This window comes from Aquarana catesbeiana, linkage group LG10 (assembly GCF_042186555.1).
Source record: "Aquarana catesbeiana isolate 2022-GZ linkage group LG10, ASM4218655v1, whole genome shotgun sequence".
In the NCBI taxonomy this organism is placed as follows: domain Eukaryota; kingdom Metazoa; phylum Chordata; class Amphibia; order Anura; family Ranidae; genus Aquarana; species Aquarana catesbeiana.
The window spans coordinates 221,267,650-221,292,726 of record NC_133333.1 but is presented as its reverse complement, the minus strand read 5'-3'; the positions used below and the strand labels follow the sequence as shown (position 1 = coordinate 221,292,726).

At 41.5% G+C, this 25,077-nt stretch overlaps 1 protein-coding gene across 2 annotated transcripts in view; it reads right to left on the bottom strand.

The window, feature by feature from the left end:
• Nucleotides 1-1,048: 1,048 nt before the first annotated feature.
• The window catches only part of NTM (neurotrimin), a 1,068,699-nt gene continuing 1,044,670 nt past the window's right edge, over nucleotides 1,049-25,077 (bottom strand). For both annotated transcript variants that reach the window (XM_073603335.1, XM_073603340.1), the window contains one exon: nucleotides 1,049-1,288. In XM_073603335.1, the coding sequence (XP_073459436.1) occupies nucleotides 1,206-1,288 (83 nt within the window). In that variant the 3' untranslated portion in view covers nucleotides 1,049-1,205. The remainder of the gene's footprint in view (nucleotides 1,289-25,077) is intronic.

Sequence of the window (25,077 nt, the reverse complement as noted above, 5' to 3'; positions counted from 1 at the left end):
TAGAAAATAATAGACTAGAAAAACAATAGAACAGAATAAAATATTTTTCTATTCTGTTCTATTGTTTTTCTATGCTATTCTTTTCTATAATTTTCTATTCTATTCTAATCTTTTCTGTTCAAATTTGATTTCAGTCTATATGAAATTCGAATTTCGGAAGATGGCTTCTGAAATTCGAATTTTGCATAGAATGAATTTGAATTTGAATAGAAAAGATTAGAATAGAAAATAATAGACTAGAAAAACAATAGAACAGGATATAATATAATATATATATAGTTTACTCTATTCTGTTCTATTGTTTGTCTAGTCTATTCTTTTCTATACTGTTCTAATGTTTTCTATTCAAATTAATTTTATACGAAATTCGAATTTTGGATTATATATATATATATATATATATATATATATATATATATATATATATATAAAACCATCTTTCGAAATTGGAATTTGGCACAGAATGAATTCGAATAGAAAAGATTAGAATATATTATATATTTTTTTCTATTTTGTTCTATTGTTTTTCTATGCTATTATTTTCTATTCTATTCAAATTCACTTGAATTTCGAATTTCACAAAATGGTTATATATAGTTTACTTTGTCAAATTCTGTCAAATTTTTTTTGAATGCGGGAGAATTTTTTCGAATTTGATAGTTTTTTTTTCGAATCTGATATTTTTTTTTCGAATACGGGCGAATTTTTCAAATTTGAATACGAAACTAAATGAATCCCGAAAATGAATATAATGAATGCAACAAATTTAACTAAACGAATTTAGTTAAATAACGAATTAACGAATCGAAACGAAACTAAATGAAACAAATTTTTTCATCCTGCACAACATGTCTAGCTGTCACTTGTGTGATAGACTATAGAGACAGAGGGAAATCAATGTCTCCATGCTTTGGTTCCTATAAATCAGCCCAAAAGCCTGTTACTAATTAATTATGGAGGAGCCAATCTCTGGACTCCTATCTAATTATTGCATAGTTTTGTAAATTTGCAAGGTATCAGGAACCATGAATCAGACGAAGACAGAAAATGCAGTAAAAATCATACCTTTAAATATAGTGGTAAAAATGGTACAAATAGTAAAGTAGTCAAAACATAGCCAGGGTTCGGTATTCAAAGCGGGTAGTCAATGCAAGCTAGTACATTAGGAAGCCAGAGATCAGCGTAGTCAGAGACAGCAAACAGGATCAGGAACCAGAAGCGAATAAAAAGGAGAACGGGCGGGTCTTTAAATGAGGCCATGACCTTGTATCGTCATGTGGCTCCATCCCTATAAATTGTTTAGAAGGAAAGGGTTGGGACTTGGAAGGTGAAATTAATAATAGTATTTATTGACATATACATATAAATTCATGAGGAAAAGTCATATAGTATATAACAGACCATAAAATATGCATAACTACCCCATACTGGACCATGGTTCAGCAGCTACTAAACCACCTTCTGGAAACACAAGTCCAGGCGACCCCAAAATTCTTCTTATTAGGCCTATCACCGCTAAAGCTCCCTACACCATATAAGAAATTAGTGCGTCATGTACTCACAGCCGCACGCTGCCTCATAGCCCTAAACCTGAAACGCCACACTCCACCCTCTGCTGCAGATCTTTACTCCAGAATTAAAGATGTTGAACTGATGGAGAAAATGACGGCTAGGATGCAGGATAGATTGGAGGCACAACAGGGTCTTGGAGCTATGGCATCTTCGGGAGGACCCACCATAACCAGGTAATAACCTCATCTAGATGACTTCTTTAACCCTTCTTCTCTTTCTTTCCCCCTTCTATCTCCTAATGCTGCATACTCTTGTGACTCTTAGTCAATGACAATATGTTACAGTTTAATAAATGAAACAGCGATTCATACCTGACAAAAGAATTGATAAATGTTGGATGATAACATGCCACTTTCAGTTAGCACAACCTTAGTAATTTCTTTTTTGCGTAAATGTTTGACAGCAAAAATGTATACTACGATTTATACTTGTGACTTTATATGCTTCTTTATACTGTATTGCAAACACGAACAATAATAAAATGTTATTTGAGAATAAAATATGCATAACTGTACATATATTCCAACATGATAGTTGCAATTAAAGTAAATGCATCCTCCCCACCAAAAGGGACGTCAGCCAGGCAAGTCTTTAACAGGAACACAACAAAGAATCTTCAGATATGTTGACCAAGGCGAAGGCATGAGAGAAATAGAGGAGTTTTTAAACTAGTCGATGGGGGGGGAGGGTCCAGAGGTAGAGATAGTCAGCGTGGAACATATTCCAGAGGGTAGTATTGGGGGCATTAGTGGTAGGTTGACCAAAGCACATAAACCCAAGGTAAGTATAGTAGCAAGTCCTAGTTGCAATCTCAGAACACCCAATAAGAGGATAATATGCGACCGGTCTAAACTACGTGGCATGTTCACCAATGCCAGGAGCATGGCAGACAAGATGGGTGAACTAGAGATACTGTTGTATGAGGAGGATTTGGATTTTGTGGGAATTTCAGGGACCTGGATCAACAGCTCTCATAATTGTCTGGCAAACATTCAAGGGTTTACCCTTTATCGCAAGGATAGAGAGGGTAAAAAAGGGGGAGGGGTATGCCTATAGATCAAGAATAATGTACAAGTAAATGTGAGAGATGACATCACTAAGGGAGCTAAGGAGGAGGTGGAATCCTTATGGGTAGAGCTCCAAAGGGATGAAGCTAAGGGGAAAATAATACTATGCTATAGGCCCCCTAACCTGAGGGTGGAAGGGGAGACAGATCTCCCATCACAATTTGGATTAGCAGCAAGGATGGGAAGTGTTATCATTATGGGGGATTTTAATTATCCAGACATAAAACTGGGCTGAGGGAACCGCGCATTCATCTAAGGCTCGCCAGTTCCTAAATGTCTTGCAGGACAATTGTATGGGTCAGATGGTAGACACACCAACTAGAAATAAAGCATTACTGGATCTACTGATTACCAACAATACAGACCTGATCACGGATGTGGAAATACGGGGCAATTTAGGTAACAGCGATCACAGGTCAATTGGCTTCAGTATAAATCACACAAATAGGAAACATAAGGGGACTACAAAGACACTAAATTTCAAAAGAGCCAACTTCCCTTAACTACAAACCTTGCTAGAAGGCATAAATTGGGATAAAATCTTAGGAACAAAGAACATGGAGGAGAGATTGGTTTGCTTTAAGAGCATATTAAATAAGGGCATTAGCCAATGCATCCCATTGAGTAATACATTTAAAAGAGCGAACAAATGTCCTGGATGGCTTAACTCCAATGTAAAATGCATATAAAAGCAAAGGAGAAGGCCTTCAAAAAATACAAGGTTGAGGGATCATCATCAGCATTCAGACTTTATAAAGAATGGAACAAGAAATGTAAGGGTGCAATTAGGGCAGCTAAGATAGAACACGAAAGACATATTGCAGGAGAGCAAAAAAATCCCAAGAAATTCTTTAAGTATGTAAACAGTAAAAAAGGGAGGACAGACCATATTGGCCCCATAAAGAATGAGGAAGGACATCTGGTTACAAAGGATGGGGAGATGGCGAAGGTATTGAATTTATTCTTCTTCTCAGTCTTCACGAGGGAATCGGGGGGCTTCAGTAACCAAAACTGCAGTGTTTATCCTCATGACACAGGAAGCACCTCCATGGTTAACAGAGGACAGAATTAAAATTAGACTTTGGAAACTTAAGATTAATAAATCACCGGAACCAGATGGCTTGCAACCGAGGGTACTTAGGGAACTCGGTCAAGTAATTGCCAGACCATTGTTCCTAATTTTTACTGACAGTCTACTGACTGGAATGGTACCAGCTGATTGGAGAAAAGCCAATGTAGCACCAATACTTAAAAAGGGCCCAAAACACATCCCTGGGAATTACAGACCAGTTAGCCTAACATCAATAGTATGTAAACTCTTTGAGGGGATGATAAGGGACTATATACAATATTTTAGTAATGAGAACAGTATCATTAGCAGTAATCAGCATGGATTCATGAAGAATCGTTCTTGCCAAACCAATCTATTAACCTTCTATGAGGAGGTGAGTTGCCATCTAGATAAAGGAAGGCCAGTAGACGTGGTGTATCTGGATTTTGCAAACGCATTCAACACAGTTCCCCATAAACGTTTACTGTACAAAATAAGGTCCATTGGCATGGATCATAGGGTGAGTACATAGATTGAAAACTGGCTACAAGGGCAAGCTCAGAGGGTGGTGATACATGCAGGAAGTACTCAGGATTGGTCAGGGGTGGGTAGTGGGGTCCCGCAGGGTTCTGTGCTGGGACCAATTCTGTTTAATTTGTTCATAAACGACCTGGAGGATGGAGTAAACAGTTCAATCAATGTATTTGAGGAGGATTCTAAGCTAAGCAGGGCTATAACTTCTCTGCAGGATTTGGAAACCTTGCAGAAAGGTCTGAACAAATTAATGGGGTGGCCAACTACATGGCAAATGAGGTTAAATGTAGAAAAATGTAAAATAATGCATTTGGGTGGCAAAAATATGCATGCAATCTATACACTGGGGGGAGAACCTCTGGGGGAATCTAGGATGGAAAATGACCTGGGGGCCCTAGTAGATGATGCAATGCCAAGCTGCTGCTAACAAAGCAAACAGAATATTGGCATGCATTAAAAAGGGGATTAATTCCAGAGATAAAACGAGAACTCTCCCTCTCTACAAGACTCTGGTCCGGCCGCACCTAGAGTATGCTGTCCAGTTCTGGGCACCAGTCCTCAGGAAGGATGTACTGGAAATGGAGTGAGTACAAAGAAGGGCAACAAAGCTAATAAAGGGTCTGGAGGATATTAGTTATGAGGAAAGGTCGCAAGCACTGAACTTATTCTCCCTGGAGAAGAGACGCTTGAGAGGGGATATGATTTCAATAAACAAATACCATACTGGTGACCCCACAATAGGGATAAAACTTTTTCGCAGAATGGAGTTTAACAAGACACGTGGCCACTCATTAAAATTAGAAGAAAAGAGGTTTAATCTTAAACTATGTAGAGGGTTCTTTACTGTAAGAGCAGCAAGGATGTGGAATTCCCTTTCACAGGTGGTGGTCTCAGCGGGGGGGGGCATCAATAGTTTCAAGAAACTATTGGATAAGCACCCGAACGACCGCAACATACAGGGATATACAATGTAATACTGACATATAATCACTCACATAGGTTGGACTTGATGGACTTGTGTCTTTTTTCAACCTCATCTACTATGTAACTATGTAAATGAACCAGGCAGTTTAAATAGCCAGAAGGGGCTGGCTGATGAGCAGGAAATGATCAACAGGTGAAATACTGTGGATCGATGAGTGCTGGCAATTAACTGACAGCTGAGCACTGAGAAGGGACGGCTGAGCCCAGCCCTGACAGTAACCCCTCCTCAAAGCCCCCTCCCTCTCGGAGGGCCACCATGTTTGAGGGGAAAATGTCTATGGAAACCACAGAAGACGACAGGAGCATGTACTTCCGAAGATGATACCCAAGAGCGCTTCTCATCTGTATGCGCCCACGAACCCTGCGGGAGTCAATGATTGATTGTATCTCATACTGCTCATGGTTCTCAACCTGAACCGGGCGAGGACATGGTACTGTGGGGGTGAAGCGGTTGCACACCAAGGGTTTCAAAAAGGAGACATGAAATACATTTGAAATACGCATGTTAGAAGGAAGGTCTAATGCACAAGCCGCTGGGTTGATTTTAAGGAGAATACGTAAAGGCACAATAAACTGTGGTGCCAAGAATTAAGGGTAATGTGCCAACACAGGAGCTGAAACAAAGGCAGCTTTGAGAGACTCAAAGGCTTTAATGGAATCCGGAGACCAATTCTGTGACTTACCGTGCTTTCTGGTCATATCAGTCAGGGGTTTGACCAGAGAAGAGAAGTTACGAATAAACTAAAGCCAAGAAAACGTTGTAGCACACATAGACCTATGGGTGGAAGCCACTGTAGAACTGCAGATAGTTTCTCTGGGTCCATCGAAAAACCAGCAGTAGAAATGACATTACCCAGAAATGTAAACTATTCATGATGGAACTCGCACTTTTTCAACTTGCAATACAGGTATTATCTTTTAGCTTCTGTAGCACACGTGAGACATCTGTGTGGTGGCTCTTTAGGGAATTAGAATATATGAGAATGTCATCGTAAACCACCACACATTGCTGCAACATATCTCGGGGGACGTCGTTGATGAATTCCTGAAAAACTGCAGGAGCGTTGCAAAGATCAAATGGCATTATGAGGTATTCGTAATGCAACATAGTCAACATAGTCCTACATGGCTTTATCCTCCGAGGGCGAAAGGGTAAACCCAGCCACGAGGAGGCATGGCAGCAGATTGAAGGTCACTTGCGGAATCATAAAACCGGTGTTGAGGCAAACTACCGCCTTGACCTTTGTCAAATACATCACCAATTAGCGGTACTCCTCTGGGAGGGAGGTGAGTGAAGAGGTGCAAAAGACCTTGGCCACTTTCTTACTGCAACATGTCTTACTGCATTGTGGCAACCAGGAAAAAAACCTCAGCCCGAAGCCAATCAAAAGAGGGGTTGTAACCAAGGATAACCAATAACTGCCGGGTAATGGGATGAGGAAATAACTTGAAATTGGATAGTCTCATGGTGAAGAGCCCCTACGGCCATTGGAGCTCCATCGGAAGACAGTATTACTCACACTAAGAAAACACGGACTTTACGCAAAAGCAGAAAAGTGTGACTTTAAAAAGAAATCCATACAATTCCTAGGGCTCATCATCTCTACCGGTGGTGTAGCTATGAATCCACAGAAAGTGCAGGCAATCCTAGACTGGCCAACTCCGTCAGACAAGAAGGGTGTACAAAGGTTTGTAGGGTTTGCAAACTTCAATAGAAGGTTTATAAGGAACTTTTCTTTCATCATCTCGCCCATAACCCAAGTAACCCGCCTACATGTTCGCTTCCTGTGGTCCTCCGAAGCCCAATCTGCCTTTGAGAAACTGAAGTCTTAGTTTACTTCTGCACCAATTCTTCAACATCCTGATCCTTCCCTGTCCTATATTTTAGAGGTCGATGCCTCAGAGGTAGCTACAGGAGCAGTACTTTCACAGCGCCTGGGACCCAAGCCTCTGCTTTACCCTGTGGCCTTCTCCTCCCGGAAAATGAGCCAGCCCGAGAGGAATTACGATGTGGGTGATCGTGAGCTTCTGGCCATTAAGACAGCCTTAGAAGAGTGGAGATACCTTCTTGAGGGAGCCACGCACCCTATAATGATATTCACCAATCACAGAAACCTCAAGCATCTCCGCACTGCCAAACGCCTGAGACCCCATCAAACTCGCTGGGCTCTGTTCTTTTCACGATTCAACTTTCACATCACCTACTGCCCTGGCTCCAAGAACGGCAAGGCCGATGCTTTATCCCGAATGTTTCCTGATACCCCAGAAGAAACAACATCCAGTACGATCTTGTCTCCACAGAACTTTCTTTTGATTCAACCTGATCTAAGGTCTTCTCTTGAACAGGCTTCCCTCCAATGCAAGGAACCAGAGACTTCCTCTCTAAGAAGCCAGGGGGGGTATCTCTGGTATCAGGACAAGATCTTTGTCCCACAACAAGCCAGAATCCAGGTCGTACAAACTTTACATGATCATCAACTTGCTGGCCACTTCGGTGTACGGAAAACTATGGATCTTATTCAGCGATCCTTTTGGTGGCCTACCTTGAAAACTGATTGCAAAAAGTATGTAAGCTCCTGCACTACCTGCCAGCGAAACAAGGGTCCAACATTAAGTCTTGGGGTCTGCTACATCCTTTGCCGGTACCAGAACAACCATGGAGGAATATATCTATGGACTTCATAGTAGAGCTGCCCCCTCTGAAAGATTCACAACGATCCTAGTTGTTGTAGACCGTCTGTCCAAGATGTCACACTTCATGCCTATGATAGGTACTCCTTCCGCTGCAGACACAGCAAAAGCCTTCATAAGAGAGATAGTTAGACTTCACGGCCTTCCTGACAGTATTGTGTCTGATAGAGGGGTCCGATTTACTTCCCGATTTTGGAGAGAGCTCTGCAAAGTTTTGTCTATTAAAGTTTGCCTATCCTCTGCCTATCACCCCCAGAGCAACGGTCAGACTGAAAGGACTAATCAGACCTTAGAACAATATTTACGCTGTTTCTGCTCCATTCCCAGGAAGACTGGTCCTTGTTATTCCCCTGTGCGGAGTTCGCATACAATAATACAGTGCACTCAACCACCGATCAATCGCCGTTTTGAGCCAACTATGGGTTCCATCCTTCATTTCTACCTAATGTCATTCCAGAGACCTCAATCCCAGCAGTTGAAGACAGGATAAAATCCATTCAGGCTAACTATCAAACTCTCAGGTTAACCATGCAAAAGGCCCAAGAGGACTACAAGGAACAATATGACAAGAAGAAGGGAGAGAGCCCTAGCTTTAAGGTTGGAGATGAGGTTTGGCTCTCTTCGGCAAATCTTAAACTTCCTTGTCCCTCCCGGAAACTGGGACCAAGATTTATCGTCCCATTCAAGATTAGACGGGAGATTAATCCAGTAGCTTTTGAACTGTCACTTCCAAGTTCTTATAAAGTACACCCTGTGTTTCTTGTCTCCTTACTTAAAGCTGTTATCTCTAGTCCTTTTTCAGGAAGTTAAGAAGATCCTCCGCCTCCAGTTTCTGTGGGAGATGAAACAGAGTATGAAGTTGAGGCCATCCTGGACTGCCACCGGAGAGGTAGGATCATTCAGTTTCTTATAAAGTGGAAGGGTTACCCAGCAGAAGAAAGTTCTTGGGAACCTGCAGCCAATAAACATGGTCCTAGACTTTTGCAGAGATTCCGAGTTCGTTACCCCGAAAGATGGACCCGGTTGGGCATCCGGAGGTTTCCCCTGGGGGGGGGCACTGTCAGTGAAATGGCCATGTTGTAGGCAATTCCACCAGTAACCATCATGGTGGTGCCAGGTGAGTTTCTGTGCACCTGCGCGCACGCAGATGCACGATAGCTGGACCACAGCAGTCTGTGCGCGCCAATGCGCGCACACGTGCACGCTCACACCCTGATCTTGTGGGCACACCCCCCCAGCCTATTTAAACCTGCCACTGACACTTGCAGTTTGCTGGATTATAAAACAGCTCCTGTGTTCCTGTGCCTTGTATACTCTGAAGACTCCTGCTTGACCTCTGCTTGGCTTGACCTGTGTTCCTGTTTATCTCCTCGCTCTGACCCCGGCTTGGCTGACTACTCTCCGATCTTCTGCCCTCTGTGTATGACCCGGCTTGTTCCTGTACCTCTCTCGGACTGTCTTTTGGTATCTGACCCCTGGCCTGGCTGCGGACCCTGTTCCTGGTTTACCCTGCTGTTACCGCTCAGGACATCTCTCCACACGGCTGCCACAACGCACTCTAGCTACTTACAGCCAACCAGCCAGCTTGCAGTATTCCTGGCAACCCGTGCACCTCTGTGCATCGCATTCCCTGTACCCAAATCCAGGGACGCGCTGCACTCAGCCGCAAGGGACGCCCTCTCAGCAACCCGGCCTCACACTACAGACTTGACAAGAGGTCTCCCATCAATAGCCTCGATGGCAAGTGGAGTGGCATGAAGCTGCAGCAGAATTGAATGCTTAGGCACAAATGTACTATTTATGAACAAGCCTGCAGTCCCGGAGTCGATTAAAGCCTGTGTCTCGAAGGATGGCTCAGACCAAGAAAGGGTAACCGGAACAAAAGGCTTACCTTTCAGGATAACTGGGGACATAATAACGCCACCTAAGGTCTGTAACCTACAGGACCTCAGGTGCAAGCGTTTCCCGGATGGGTAGGACAGGACTTCAACAAGTGACCTGCCTGGCCACAATAAAGGTACAATCTCTCCCTCCTCCTAAAGACCCTCTCCTCCGCAGAGAGACGTGTGAAGCCCAACTGCATGGGTTCTACTTCACTCGCAGACTCAGTACCAGGAGGCATGGGAGGTGAGGGAGGCGAGGTTGGGACTACAAAGCTCAGAGCCAAACGTACAGGAGGCTTCCGCAAGTGCTCCTTAACCACTTTAGTCCCGGAAGATTAAGCTGCTCAATGACCAGAGCACTTTTTACAATTTGGCACAGCGCTGCTTTAACTGGTAATTGCGCGGTCATGTAATGTTGTATCCAAACGAAATTTGCATGCTTTTTTTTCCCCACAAATAGAGCTTTCCTTTGATTGCCTCTGCGAATTTTATTTTTTGCGATATAAATGGAAAAAGACCGAAAATTTTGAAAAAAAAATGATATTTTCGACTTTTTGTTATAAGAGAAAATCCAATAAACTCAATTTTAGTCATACATTAAGGCCAAAATGTATACAGCCATGTCTTTGGTAAAAAAAAATATCAATAAGCGTACATTTGTTGGTTTGTGCAAACGTTATAGCGTCCACATAATATGGTACATTTTCTGGAATTTATGCAGATTTTAGTTTATGACTGCCTATCTCATTTCTTGAGGTGCTAAAATGGCAGGGCAGTACAAACCCCCCAAAATGACCCCATTTTGGAAAGTAGACACCCAAAGGAAATTGCTGAGAAGCTTGTTGAGCCCATTAAATATTTATTTTTTTGTCACAAGTGATTGAAAAATGACAAAACAAAAACATTACACCAAGTTGTCACTAAATGATTTATTGCTCACACATGCCATGGTTATATGTGGAATTACACCCCAAAATACATTCTGCTGCTGCTCCTGAGTATGGGGATACCACGCGTGTGAGACTTTTTGGGAGCCTAGCTGCGTACAGGACCCCGAAAACCAGGCACCACCTTCAGGATTTCTAAGGGCGTAAATTTTTGATTTCACTCCTCACTACCTATCACAGTTTCGAAGGCCATAAAAATGCCCAGATAGCACAACCCCTCCATATGACCCTAGGAGAAGCAACAGAATGTATCTTGGGGTGTAATTTCACATATGCCCATGGCATGTTTGAGCAATATATCATTTAGTGACAACTTTCTGTAAAAAAAAAAATAGTTATCCAGAAACTTGTGGCAAAATATAAAATATTCCATTGACTCAACATACCTCTCAGCAAATAGCATGAAGTGTCTTCTTTCTAAAATGGGATCATTTTGGGGGGGGGGGGTTGTGCTATCATGACATTTCATGGCCTCCGAAACTGTGATAGGTAGTGAGGTAGTGAGGAAGTGAAACCACCATTTTACGCCCTTAAAAAGCCTGAAGGCGGTGGTTGGTTTTCGGGGTCCTTTACACAGCTAGGCTCCCAAAAAGTCTCACACATGTGGTATACAGGAGAAGCTGCATAATGTATTTTGGGTGTAATTTCACATATGCCCATGGCATGTTTGAGAAATATATCATTTAGTGATGACTTTGTGCAACAAAAAAAAAATTGTAATTTTCCTGCAACGTCCCACAGACCCTGTAATAGGTCTCCAATCTCTGGCAAGGGTCAACTGGGGATTAGCAGCAATGAATTGACCAGCATACAAATTGCTTTGGTCCACAATAGCTCTATAGAGATCTTCTGTGAAAAAATCTAGTGACGATAAAAACAACTGTTTCCACCTGAATTCTGGGTTGGCCAGTAAATGGGGGAAGTACGGGTGCTGCAGAAGTGGTGGGCTCCCAATTAGGATTGGAAAATGCAGCAGGAAGGGCACTATAGGCTCGATGGGCCTATGTTTGTCTTCTTCTTGGTGGCTGCGGGACACTACTCGTGCTAGCTACCTCAACAGCTTGATCTGTACTTATGGGACTCGCCACATCACTAAGTGTTACTCCAGTGCTGGATGTATGACCAGGATGTACTAGGCCACTGGTGCTTGCCAGTTCACCAGAAGGCTGAGCCTGATACTGGCTCCCTGCTCCATACGGAAGCCCTGCGGTTCTTTACCTGAATGACAGCAGAAGAATGAGGTCAGGTATGCCTGACCTTGGCAGGGACCACTACTCAGTCGTCAGAGCTATCTGTCAGGGTGTCGCTGCTACCGGCTGAGCCTGAATCTGACAGAAGGGTGACTTTCTCTTCACTATCTGTCATGCTCAGAAACGTGTAGGCCTCTTCACTACTGTACCTTCGATTTTACATTTTGGTCTCTAAATTTACTAGTACAGTAGTGAGACTCACAGGAAAAGGAGCACCTGACTGTCAGCGACTGCTTCAAACGCTACAAAAAAAACAAAACTGTTAGCATTCGCAGGGATCAGGCCTGACTCTGCAAATGCTGCAGTTACGTGTTTAGTGTTGTTGTAATTGACACTGATCGATTGATACTGATCAAGGGGTTAAACCTTTGTTATATAGGTCTAGGGACCCCCCCTAAGTAACATAACACTGATTTTTGTCACTAATGACACAGTACAGTGATAAAAAAAAAATATGAACACTGCACTGGGTGGCACAGTGACAGGGTTGAAGGGGTTGACGGGGGGAGGGGGGGGGGGGGTGACAAGTGTACCTACGTGAACTGGTGTCAGTGTAGTGTTGGTGCACTTACTCTGAGATGTCTTCTCTCCTCTCTCTGGAACGGAAAAGTTCCATGAGGAGAGATGACATTACTTCCCCTGCTGTGTTTTACACTTACACATGCAGGGGAAGGATTTCATTCACCAGGACCGATCACCAGGTCCAGGCCAGAAACCATTGGCCTGGGCCTGGAGATTGATCGGTTCTGAAGCAAGCCGTCTAGGGGCAACGCGCGCGATGTATAGCTACGTGTAACTACGGCGGCTGGTCTGGGACTGGTTATAAGAAGGTTTCTCTCGGAGTCTGGAGTTAATCAGAATGGTAAACATGATCAACTTCTCCAGATTTGTAGGTATGTCTCGGGCTGCTATCTCATCTTTGATGTTATCTGAGAGACCATGAGAAAAAGCTACCACAAGGGCCTCATTGCTCCAAGCGACTTCTGCTGCCAGAGTATGGAATTCGATGGCATAATCAGCAACAGTTCTGGTATTTTGTTTGATGGACATGAGGCTCTTGGCAGCAGAAGTGGAGCGAGCAGGAACGTCAAATACCCATTTAAAGGAAGCCACAAACTCTGGGTAACTCAGGACAATGAGTTTTTGCATCTCCCATAGAGGGTTTGCCCAAGGCAAGGCTCTATCAGAAAGCAAAGCAATGATGAAGCCTACTTTGCTTTTGTCCGTGGGGAATGCCTGGGGAAGCATCTCAAAGTATATCCCAACCTAGTTGAGAAGCCCTCTGCATTGAAATGGATCTCCCCCAAATTACTGGGGGAGCGGAGCAGAACCAGACATACCTCTTACAGAGGTAATATTCAAGGCGGGTGCCTGCACAGAGACTGGAGCAGCAGCAGGGACAGGTTCCCCCACCTTTTTGTACCGGAACAGCAACAGTGGAAGGATCCAGTTGAACAATGCGAATCAGGAGCATCTGTAATGCTATGGCAAACTGATCCATGCAGTGATCCTACTTATTCAATCTGGAAAAAATATTACCAGTAGGTGGATTGCCTGCATCTTCTGAATTCATGGCCTTCGCCTACTGTCAAGAACCATGAGACAGAAAATGCAGTAAAAATCACACCTTTAAATATAGTGGTAAAAATGGTACAAATAGTAAACGTAGTCAAAACATAGCCAGGGTTCTGTAATCAAAGCAGGTAGTCAGTGCAAACCTGTAAATTGGGAAGCCAGAGATCAGCGTAGTCAGAGACAGCAAACAGGATCAGGAACCAGAAGGGACGTCAGCCAGGCAAGTCTGTAACAGGAACACAGCTTCACTGAGAATGGAGGGCTGAGGCCAGCCTCGACAGAAGGGTATTCCCTTTTGTTGGTACGTTAACTGTTTCCGGACCAGGACATCATTGACTGTTCTCACCCATAGAGCATTAGTTTTGGGGGGGGGTAAGGCTGGAGAAATCCACACCTGGGCTTTAAGCTTTAATGCTCAATGTAACAAGCGAAGGATTGCTGTATATATGGGCAGTGTAAAGAGATCGTCGTCTGGCCAACCTAATATGAAGATCTTAGAAACCAACGGCAATGTAGTTGTAAATACCTTATTTATGGTGTCCAGAACAAGGGTCCAGTACCTGGTTAGTTTGGGGCATTGCCACATCATGTGTATCAGTGTACTACTATAGACTTCATAACGTGGACATGAAGGGGTATGTCCAGTGTATACTAAAAAGTTGGGTAGGTTCCTGGGTGGCAGAGAGAGAGACACCTTTAACACATTATTGAGGACATCCACCCACTCTTCATCATCATTCCGGCTTATATCCGACTGCCAGTATGTTCAGAAGAGGGATTTTGACAACTGTTGTATCAGTGAGCTGTTCAGATATCTTTTCCCATTTAGAAGCAGAGGAAAGTATGGTAAAGTGAAACTAAAAGGGGAAACTTTTTTTTTGTTTTTGTTTTCGATAGAGGGGAGATGGATTTGAATACCTGTCAGTTTATATTGCTGTCTATGCACCCGTTAAGAAGATTCACCCTCTCTATTTGTTCTGTTTACCACATTTTGGGTTGTCCCCAGAAAAGTAATAGAGGGTAAATTTTCCAATGGACACACTAGTTCTGGTGCCCTGGGGTCCCCAAGAGATTGCCTTCATTTTCAGGGATTTCCTCTCACTTCCTGTTTGACTATGGGACAGGAAGTGAAGCTGAATCTCCCCAATGGGACAAAGATGGCAAGAATAAACCTTACAGGGGTTATAACCCTCCCTTACACTATCCAAAATTAAAAATAAAGTTTTTCCTATAGTTCTACTTTAAGGATAGTAGGTGTGGTAGAAACTCATGAGGTCAATTTGGCTTGTGCCTGGATGGCATGACATCCAGCTGCAATACTGAAAGAAGCATTTATTGGGCAGACCGAGTTCCTCTTAAATGTTTGAAAGTCCTTCAGCAGCTGACCTTAGTAGAATTGCGGTATGTAGAGAAGGCCTTGCAAGGACAGCTCTCCAATTCCTCCAGCTTCAATAATTGAGTTATTGGGTAAAAAAGGTGTATCCAAGGTAGGGTAGATGGGATTTGGCTCTATTCTATTCATTCATACCCCTTGAAATTTTCTACTTTTTATCATGTTACAACCAAATACGTAAATGTATTTTATTGAGATTTTATGTGATGGACCAACACAAAGTGGCACATAATTGTGAAGTGGACGGAAAATGATAAATGGTTTTTAAAATGTTTTACAAATAAATATGTGAAAAGTGTGGCGTGCATTTGTATTCAGCCTCCCTGAGTCAATACTTTGTAGAAACACCTTTCACTGTAATTGCAGCTGCAAGTCTTTTTAGGGTTGTCTCTACCAGCTTTTCTCATCTAGAGAGTGATATTTTGCCCATTCTTTTTTGCAAAATAGCTCAAGCTCTGTCAGACTGGATGAAGAGAGTCTGTGAACAGAAATTTTCAAGTCTTGACACTGACATTACTGTCACCCCAAGTCATTTAGACTCGGGGTGACTAGAATCGGGGTGAATTAGAGAGTCTTTGGACCAACATTCTGTAACTTTCAAGTGAGGTCTACCCTTAGGGTCAGTCCTTAGATCACATTAGGTTTAGCCCTGGGATCAACCTTTGAACTAATACTCTGCAAGTTCACATGAGGGGTCACACCTGGGGTCAGTCTTTGAACCACATTATGGTTATCCCCTGAGGTTAACACCTTTGGACCAATACTCTGTGATTTCACACTGGGTTCAGACTTTGGACCAATACTCCAAGTTCACATTGGGGTCACACCTGGGGTCAGTCTTTGGACCATTACGTGTAGCTTCACACTAGGGTCATCTTTTGAACCAATACTCTGCATCTTTAAATTAGGGTCACCTCTTGGGGTCATTCTTTGGACCAATACTCTAACTTCACATTGGGGTCACACCCAGTGTCAGTCTTTGGACCAAAACTTTGTAGAATCACATTAGAGTCACCCTGGGGTCAGTCTTCGGACCATTACTTTGTACCTTCATATAAGGTTTACTGCTAGGGTCAGTCTATGGAACAATACTCCATAACTTCTCTGCTAATGACATAAAGGTCAGTGCACTGCAGGATAACATGCGCTCTTTTGATTACACGCCATTATCTGCAAATTATTATAACTGAAAATTTGGTTTTTAATTTACTTAAAGCTTTACCGCACAGATCAGCTGAATTTACCACAGACTTATTAAAATATTGATTTTATATATAAAAGTTAATTCACAAATGATCACACAGGTTTCTGCTCCTTCAAAAATTGCAGCTTCTGACTAGCAATAATGAAGTGTACGAGGAGAGCAAAAGCAAAGTCGCTGGATGCAGATGAGAAATATTGAGATATGAGAAAATTATCTGAATGTGAAATCAAACTAGACCCTCATCAGACATATTCCCTTATGTTAAATGCATGCAAGTTCATTAGAATGGTTAATTTACTAAAGAATTAAACATGTTCACTATGCCAAGTAAATATCATCTTAATTTGGGAAAGAAGTGAAGCTGTGTTCACTTTGAATACCCCATTTATGTGCATGGAAAATAAAAAAAAGAAGGAAGATTATAAGTGAACAAAAAATAGTTACTTTAAAGAATAATCCTGAATCTAAGCATTCAAAGTATCTAATTTTTCTGCACTTATACCAGCAGTTTTAAAGCTGTCACATGGTCTCTTGAATCACTTTTTAGAAGGCTCCTTAATTTTGGTTACCTGAGGATTCTGACTGGGGCATGGGGCATTTGTGTACCTGATAGAGCTGAATACCTTTATGAAGACAAAGAGACGTATGAAAAAAACAATTTCACTGTTCAGTAAATCGGAGGAAATTCAGGCTCCATTTTGCTCTGTGATCCTTCATTTTCATTTGAACTCTCTCCTTTAAATGTCATATGAAATTTAGTTTGAAATTAAAGTATCTAAAGTTAAAACCATTTTCCTTTAAGCTTTGGACTGTGTAGGGAAGTTTCATATCCTCTAGACCAGTGATGGTGAACCTTGGCACCCCAGATGTTTTGGAACTACATTTCCCATGATGCTCATGCACTCTGCAGTGTAGTTGAGCATCATGGGAAATGTAGTTTGAAAACATCTGGGGTGCCAAGGTTCACCATCACTGCTCTAGAGGGTTCCACAGCCACAACATGAAGTGAGAGGAAATCTCTCCAAAAATGTAACTTCAAACAGTTGTCACCAGAACCATGCCCCACACTGGGGGTTAATGACGGAGTACGGGGGACAAGGGAGAGAAGAACAATGTACAAGATATTACCCGTTCACCCTAGGAAATTAATCATCATGCTGGTCAATTATCACTACATAGCAGCTGGAAACACGACAATACACAAAGACATACACACTAATATCTAAACTGCCACTACCCACAATTTATAGGCTTGCTGGAATTTATAGGCTTGCCAGCTTGTTCAATTATTGCCAGCAACGACACCGTCCGTATTGGTGTGATGCCGACTTTGCAGCACCGCACCGATTCCCAAAAGTAGTTCCTGCACTACTTTTGCCGCCTGGGGGGGGGGGAAATTTCAATACACATCTGTGCATTAAGCCGCACAGATGTCTTTGAAATCGCTCCAGAAGTCGGACTGAAATGTGGGCAGTGTTAATTTTGGCAGAAAATTTTGATTTAGTTTTAGTCTTAGGACTTAAATGGCATTATAGTTTTAGTCCCATTTTAGTCTTCTGCAATTATTTTAGTTTTAGTCGTATTTAGTCGACTAAATCTCCAGTATATTTTAGTCATCTAAAAGTCATCTAAAATCTAATGAGTGTAATTAAATTGTAATGCATTAGTTAACATTTCTCTACAATTTCCAAACTCATTATATACTGCTGGAGTGAAAAATCTAATGTGTTATTTATTATGGTATTGAGGTATGAACATGCACTACAGACCAGTGTTAAGTTTGAAGTCAGATTTCAATTTGGTTTTAGTCTTAGTCTTTTGACTAAAATGCCATTTTAGTTTTTGTAATGGAAATTTGTAAGTTCTGTATATAATTGTATTGTATTTTGTATGTATTGTACACTGCCCTGACTGTGCACACAGCACTAATAATGTTTTCAGTACATGTTTACATTCTTTTGAGTCCTGATTAGAATTAGCCTGCCTATGTAACGCCCCTTGTTACCATAAATGTACAATTGTAATATTAATGTGATACCTACGTAATCATGTGCATAAAAACCTTCAATTGCGTCATAATAAAGCAGAACAGTTATTTGTAAAGACGCTGAGTGTATCTTTTGTGTCTGTTCCCTACTGCAGTAGTTATTATTAATTTGGAACCACTAATCAATATGAGGATAGGAGTTGCCTATCATCAATTTAACCGAGTCAGCATGGCGAGCCAGCCAGGAGGGGATTCCAGGTGACCCTGAGTATCCGAAACGAGGAGCTTGAGACGATCCGGGAATTTCTGATAATCAGCCGGCTGAGGTAAGCCTTTTGCTTACATTTGAGTTATCAGACTTCCTTGATCGGTAAGGCATTTTCGGGACAAAGGGTACCTATTTTACTCCCCTTAATCGAACTGTATTGATTGGTGGTTATATGTTATGTTGTCCTTGTCTATTGTCCATCGGAGTGTTATAGATAAGAAAGGGAAGAATAGTGCTGTTCACAGGTATATGTAGTACATCTGCTAGATAAAGTAGTTTAGAGGCAAGAGGGTATAGGCACATGTAGAGAAGAGAGAAGACTGGCCAGTCATTATGGGCATTGAATTAAGTAAGGGAATGAAGGGTAAGAGACCCTCAAAAATGCCCAGCGCAAGAGGAGCGCTATATATGAACCAAAGGTGCGGTTCCGCCTATACTGAGCCCCTAGATTAATGGTTAGAGTGGACAGGGATCCACAATGGGTAACTGGGTTACCAAAGGCCATAGGGACTAAGAATCATGCAGAGTAAACAGCTAGAGAAACAGTTATCTATGTGAGCAGGATGGATCAAGGGTGACATTAACACTAGACAGAAAGGGACATTTTCATGTTAAGTTGTGGGATGAATTTGGGGTCAGGCACTATAACTATTAGAGTCAGAAACAGAGAAATGAGAGGTAAAACAGAATACTTTATATGTTGTCAGAGAGGGAAGATGATCCCATCTTCCCTCACAAAGCCAAGATGGATGGAATACATAAGAAGTTCTTCTACAAAAATGAAATTTTAAGGTTTTTGATAATAACTTGATGTGCGGTCCATGATGTAAGAGTAATATTAAATAAAATGTAAATATAACAGACCCATCACATCAAGTCCACACACCCTGTTAGGATAGATGCCACCTGCAGCCAGTTGTTTTATAGTTTTTGATGCTTTCTGGTCCATCATACAGATTGTTGATCCTTTTGTTTTATTTATTTTTATTTTTGAAATCCAAAGCAGAATGTGTGGATTGTGAAATGATGTGCCCCTTTTTCTTGTAAGTACAGTGGTATAAGCAGAAGAATATTTTGGATTTATGGGCATCTCTGCATGACCGCAGGGTATTGTTATCATTTATTATAATATTGCCAGGAAGAAGTTGTCTTTTGAAACATGAAACTGGAGTTCTTACACAAATAGCGTGATAGAACACAAGCCATTGTAATATATTTATGCAAGCTGGACCCAGTAATGAAGGGTTCATCCCGATATATCAGAGCTGTAGCTTTTATGCAAAGGTGCTATTAGACAAAGTTAGATATTGTTTTGGTCAAACATTTAATTTTTAATGGTCCGACATTCTGCGCAGCAAATATACAGATAACTAAATGTTTGTCTAATGAAAGGTTTAAAATATGAGTTTGTTTATGTACAAATCTAACAATGAAAAATGCGTACATTTGAATCCAGCCACCTTATCGCCTCTATTGGAGGAGGCTGGAGACAAAGGAAAAGACATATGTGTTAAATTGATGGTGTAGGAATCAGCTGCTGTGAGCACAGTGCGGGACACACTCCCTGAAGACCCAGATATTACATTTTTTGTAGATTTGAGTATGCAGTTTATCACCCAGAAGGATACTCTGTATTCAAAGTCATTTGATCCTTTTTCCCCAGCTCAAGAAGCAGAGCTCCATGTTTTAGCAAAGCCTGTGAGCTATAAAAAGAGTGTATATTTATATAGCTAGTCGAGATATAGAGAGCTTTTGGTTCCATTTAAAGGGCCAGAAGTTTGTTTTTACTTCGGCAGGTAAACCAACCAAGCATGCCAAGTTAATTTGATCACCTGTTTTCAGCCTTCCAGGTTCTTGCTGAGGTATCCATATTAACTTTCACACATGGAAGCAGACCAGGCGACTAAGGATGCTACATTTACAGCCCCGGACACTTGATGGGTCTGTGCAACTCACAGATTCCACCCTAGTTCTGGCCCAGCATAGCTGGGATTAATAATTCAACTTTAAGGACCCCAGAACGAGAAGAACAAGTGGTCCACAGGGGGCAACTTCTTATGAAATACGACTTTGGAAAAGGTGATCATTTATGTCTGCAAGCCACTCTTTTCCCTCCAGCATGACACATGGACCGTGTCATCAGTCACAAGCAGTTATGGCTGCCTTAGTAAATGAGCGTGGGATAGAGCCAGGGTTCCCCACAGTTGTTTTTATAACATACCACTTCTTGTTTTACCTGTTACCAAAGGTGTTACCAAAAGCTGAACATCCCTCCCAGAGATTACAAAAAGATATATCCAGATGCCCAAGTTAGGATTTTACGAGTATGCATTTTGTCTGTATGGACATGTTTTTTGGATGTCCAGTGGCAAATGCTACTGCAAAGGCCACAGTAAAAAGTGTTATCAGAAGTAGTTTGTAAGTACAGAGTGCCAGAAAGTACAGAGAGTAACAGAGGAAATTATTTTTTATAGGAGAGTCCTTACTAGAAGTTTTGAGGTTTTATTTTTACACCCCTACTGTCTACATTGTAGCGGACAAAGTAAAGTAAGAAACTAGAAAACTTTTGCCTGAATGTTTTCTTATATTTTATCAAGCCCCTAAGGGGAATGTTGGACTCTCTCCCTATGGGATTTGGTTTGGGAGTGTGTTACTCACTTGCTAATATTTTGTCTCAGCAGCTGAAGTCCTCCATTCGGATCTCACAGAGAACGTTGCTGATCTTTTAAGGTTTTTTGACAAACTCATTTATGTGTTTTCTCCCCTATTCCAGATCCTAAAAGTTTGGAAGGATCTAAAACTAAAGCCAGGTGACTTGTGGATTGTTAAGAGACATTTATATATAAGGAAAAGTTTGGAGACTCAATACAGCATTTATTTCATGTACAGTTTTTGCAAAACTTGAAGGCAAAGTCACCTGGATCCACACCAGACACTGCAAAAATGACTAAATTAAAGAAAATATCTGTGTTTGATTTGTTTCCCTCTTGTGATCACATTCTAGGGTACTTTTTGATTCAATTACTTTAATTGTAAGGTATATATATATTTGAAAAGTAGTTTAGCCATGTTGAAGTCATATTTGTCTTTTGTATGTCTTCCATTTTATGTAGAATTGTCTGTGTTTACATGTGCTGATAAGTCAGCATGCCCACAATTCAGCTAGAAGGCCATTCTGGCCACAGGAGTGTACAGCCAGTACTCTGTAAATATGTCTTATCAATCATTTGTTTTTCACAATGAAAAGTCATTTTGTAATGAAAAAGTTGCTCAGCTATTATTTTCTACACAATGGAGTTTTTTTGCCTCTTTGGCCAGGACTACCTCTACCTAAGCGTGTGGAGGTTCCAGGTTAAAGGTGATAGCACGTATGGTTAGTGATCAAAATATTGATCAAAAGAGGGGAGACTGTAATGGAAATTTGTAAGTTCTGTATATAATTGTATTGTATTTTGTATGTATTGTACACTGCCCTCACTGTGCACACAGCACTAATAATGTTTTCAGTACATGTTTACATTCTTTTGAGTCCTGATTAGAATTAGCCTGCCTATCTAACGCCCCTTGTTACCATAAACGTACAATTGTAATATTAATGTGATACCTACGTAATCATGTGCATAAAAACCTTCAATTGCGTCATAATAAAGCAGAACAGTTATTTGGAAAGATGCTGAAAGTATCTTTTGTGTCTGTTCCCTACTGCAGTAGTTATTATTAATTTGGAACCACTAATCAATATGAGGATAGTAGTTGCCTATCATCAATTTAACCGAGTCAGTTTTAGTCCCATTTTAGTCTTTTGACTAAAATGCCATTTTAGTTTTAGTCGTATTTTAGTCATCTCAGTTGTTTTAGTTTTAGTCGTATTTTAGTTGACTAAAATAATATTCATTTAGTCGACTAAAATGTTTTAGTCAACAAAGTTAACACATTATTTGGGTTTGAAATCGTGAGAGTTTAACTGAACTCGTACAACTTCAAACCTGCCTTCAGTGTGAACCCAGGCTGAGCCTAGGTTCACTCTGAGGGCGGGTTTGAAATGATGCGAGTTCAGCTGAATTTGCATGATTTAAAACCAGTATTTCAGTTCGACTTCGGGGGCGATTTGACAGACATTTGTGTGGGTTCATGAAATTGCCCCTCAAGTCGGCAAAAGTAGTGCAGAAACTACTTTTGGGAATCGGTGCAGTGCAGCAAAGTCTGCGTTGCACCGATTAGGACTGTGCTGTTGCCGGCAACAGGCTCTGATTTGGCATGTGATTTGACATGTCAAATCGCATGCCAAATCGGCTCAGTGTGAATGTGGGCTAAAACCTGGATACTGATTGGTTACTATGCACAGCTGCACCAGATTTTTCATGCTCCAGTTTTAGTATTCCCCCCCCCCCCCAGTCTCAGCCTGAAATGCTGCTGGCTGCCACTGGAGGGCAACCCATCCAAATTTAGCTTGCTGAACTCAGATGCAGATCATGAAAATAATCCTAAGGCAGGCCATAGATGGTGCAAATTACTTTTTTGCAACCACTGGTTGCAGGAAAAAAAGTCGCACAATTCACCCATCAACACAGACAGTGTTGACAGGGCAATCCCTCCTGCCGAGCCATTATCTTCTCCCGGTGGGGTAAGGGGGGGGGGCGAGGTAAGCCACCCCCTGCTGGGAGAAGACAGTGATTATTACTATGAACCTATATTCCCCCATTTTTTATTGTAAATCAAGCATGTTTTACAGCTTGTATTTGTGACACCAAGCTTTTACAGGTGGTTTCATGGTCCTGCACTGTACAGGATAGGAATTACAAGATATTACCCTTTTTCCAGTTTTTTTTTAAGTACACATATGTGCTATGGGGCTAGATAAGGATTTCTCACTAGTCTGCTAATTTTGGAAATATAAAAGAGAAAAGAATACCACACTGACAACCCAAAATATGTACAGCAGCCAACACAGCAAGAGACAAAATTGAACAGCAAAGTTTTAAAGATATGAAAGTGAAAGTTCTTTATATGTCTACAAGGACAATCAGATATGTGCATCAATAGGAAACAGTATATCCTAAATGTGTGAATGCAGTGAAGTTGTACATGATGATGAAATCCTGTCATAGGTTGTTTTTTTATTTTGGGGATTACACTCTATATAAACGCAATGACTAAAGCAGGTCTATAACCCACATCATGTCTGTTTAGACGAAACGCGTCTGAACGACCCTTGCTGATGCTATTGTGTTATTTTACTGCCATTGAATATTCCTATAAGCGCTTTTTATTCATCCAAATGTGAGTGTTCCTGCTTTTAAAATAAATTTTTGCCACACCTACGGTTTTACATTATGTGGAGCCTTTGTTTCCTTTCTGGTTATACCGTATGAGTGTATAAGGAAGACTTGACCCATCCTTTGTGTGAGGCTGCCAGCCCTGATCGGTTTCACTACACTAAGCTATCCAAGGGATGAAGGGATCATCTCCCATTCTGGCCAGGAGTAAGAGGCGGGGATGTTCCACATCATTGGTGTATATACACGACAAGACAAACCTTGGCTTGTTTATTTATTTTAGTATATATTTATGTAGAACGTCAATGTATTCATGCATTTGTAGGATATACTGTTTCCTATTGACGCACATATTCGATTGTCCTGTAGACATACAGAGACCTTTCACTTTTAGCGCTGCACATATCTTTAAAACTTTGCTAATTTTGGGATACAGGCACATTGACTGGACTTTTCAGGGAGGACACATGGGGTCTAATGAATCCCACATGGATAGGTCCTACATAGCAAGCATTTTGCTTCTTTTACATTGTAACGATAAAATGCATACACAGTGTGTTGTAACATTTTATACTCTGTTCCTGTATATTTTAATTAACCTTTATCTGATTCATAAAAACAGAGTTTTGACTTACTTGAAAATGTCATAACTTAAAGTACAGTACAGGGCACAGGCTGGATTTTCAAAGACCCTGGGTTATAGGCTGTTACCTTTAGTTGACTGGAGACTGGCAAGAGCTTTGTTGGGCATGCCCTCTAGGTATACTCCTATAACCCCACTCTAAGTTTTAGCAAGCAATGCAGAGTAACACAGGAACAGGGTGGAGGGTGGCCTGTGTCCTGTACTGTACTTCAAGATATATACAAACAAGTCAAAATTCCTTATATCCTAATTTTACAGGACACAGGCTGGATATTCTTAGACCCGGGGACATCCTTGACCAATGAAACAGAGGGGTGGGTCAGAATAAGGCAAACAGAACAGTACCACCAGGCCCAAATGCAGCTAAAAATAACCTTTCAGCTGAAGGCTGCATCTGCAGAGACCTGGACATCCACAGGTAAAACTTGGAGAAAGAATGGACCTAAAACCAGAACACAGCCTTCCAAAGCAGGACACCAGATGCTGGAATTCAGAAAGCCCATGAAATCCCAACCAGGATATGGAGAGGTGAGGATGTAAAGGTACTGGATGTACCTTATCTTTAAGAGCACAGATCCTGGCAATGATTTTATCTACCTAGTTATAGTGGGCATATAGAATAGAATAGAAGCAGGGTGTTTATGAGACCCTGTCAGCAATACAAAGAGTTTTTTTTCCAGACTAAGGCTTTGGCTGTCAGATAAATCCAGGCAGTTCTGAACTGAAGGGTGTGTTGAATAGGCCTTGAGTGA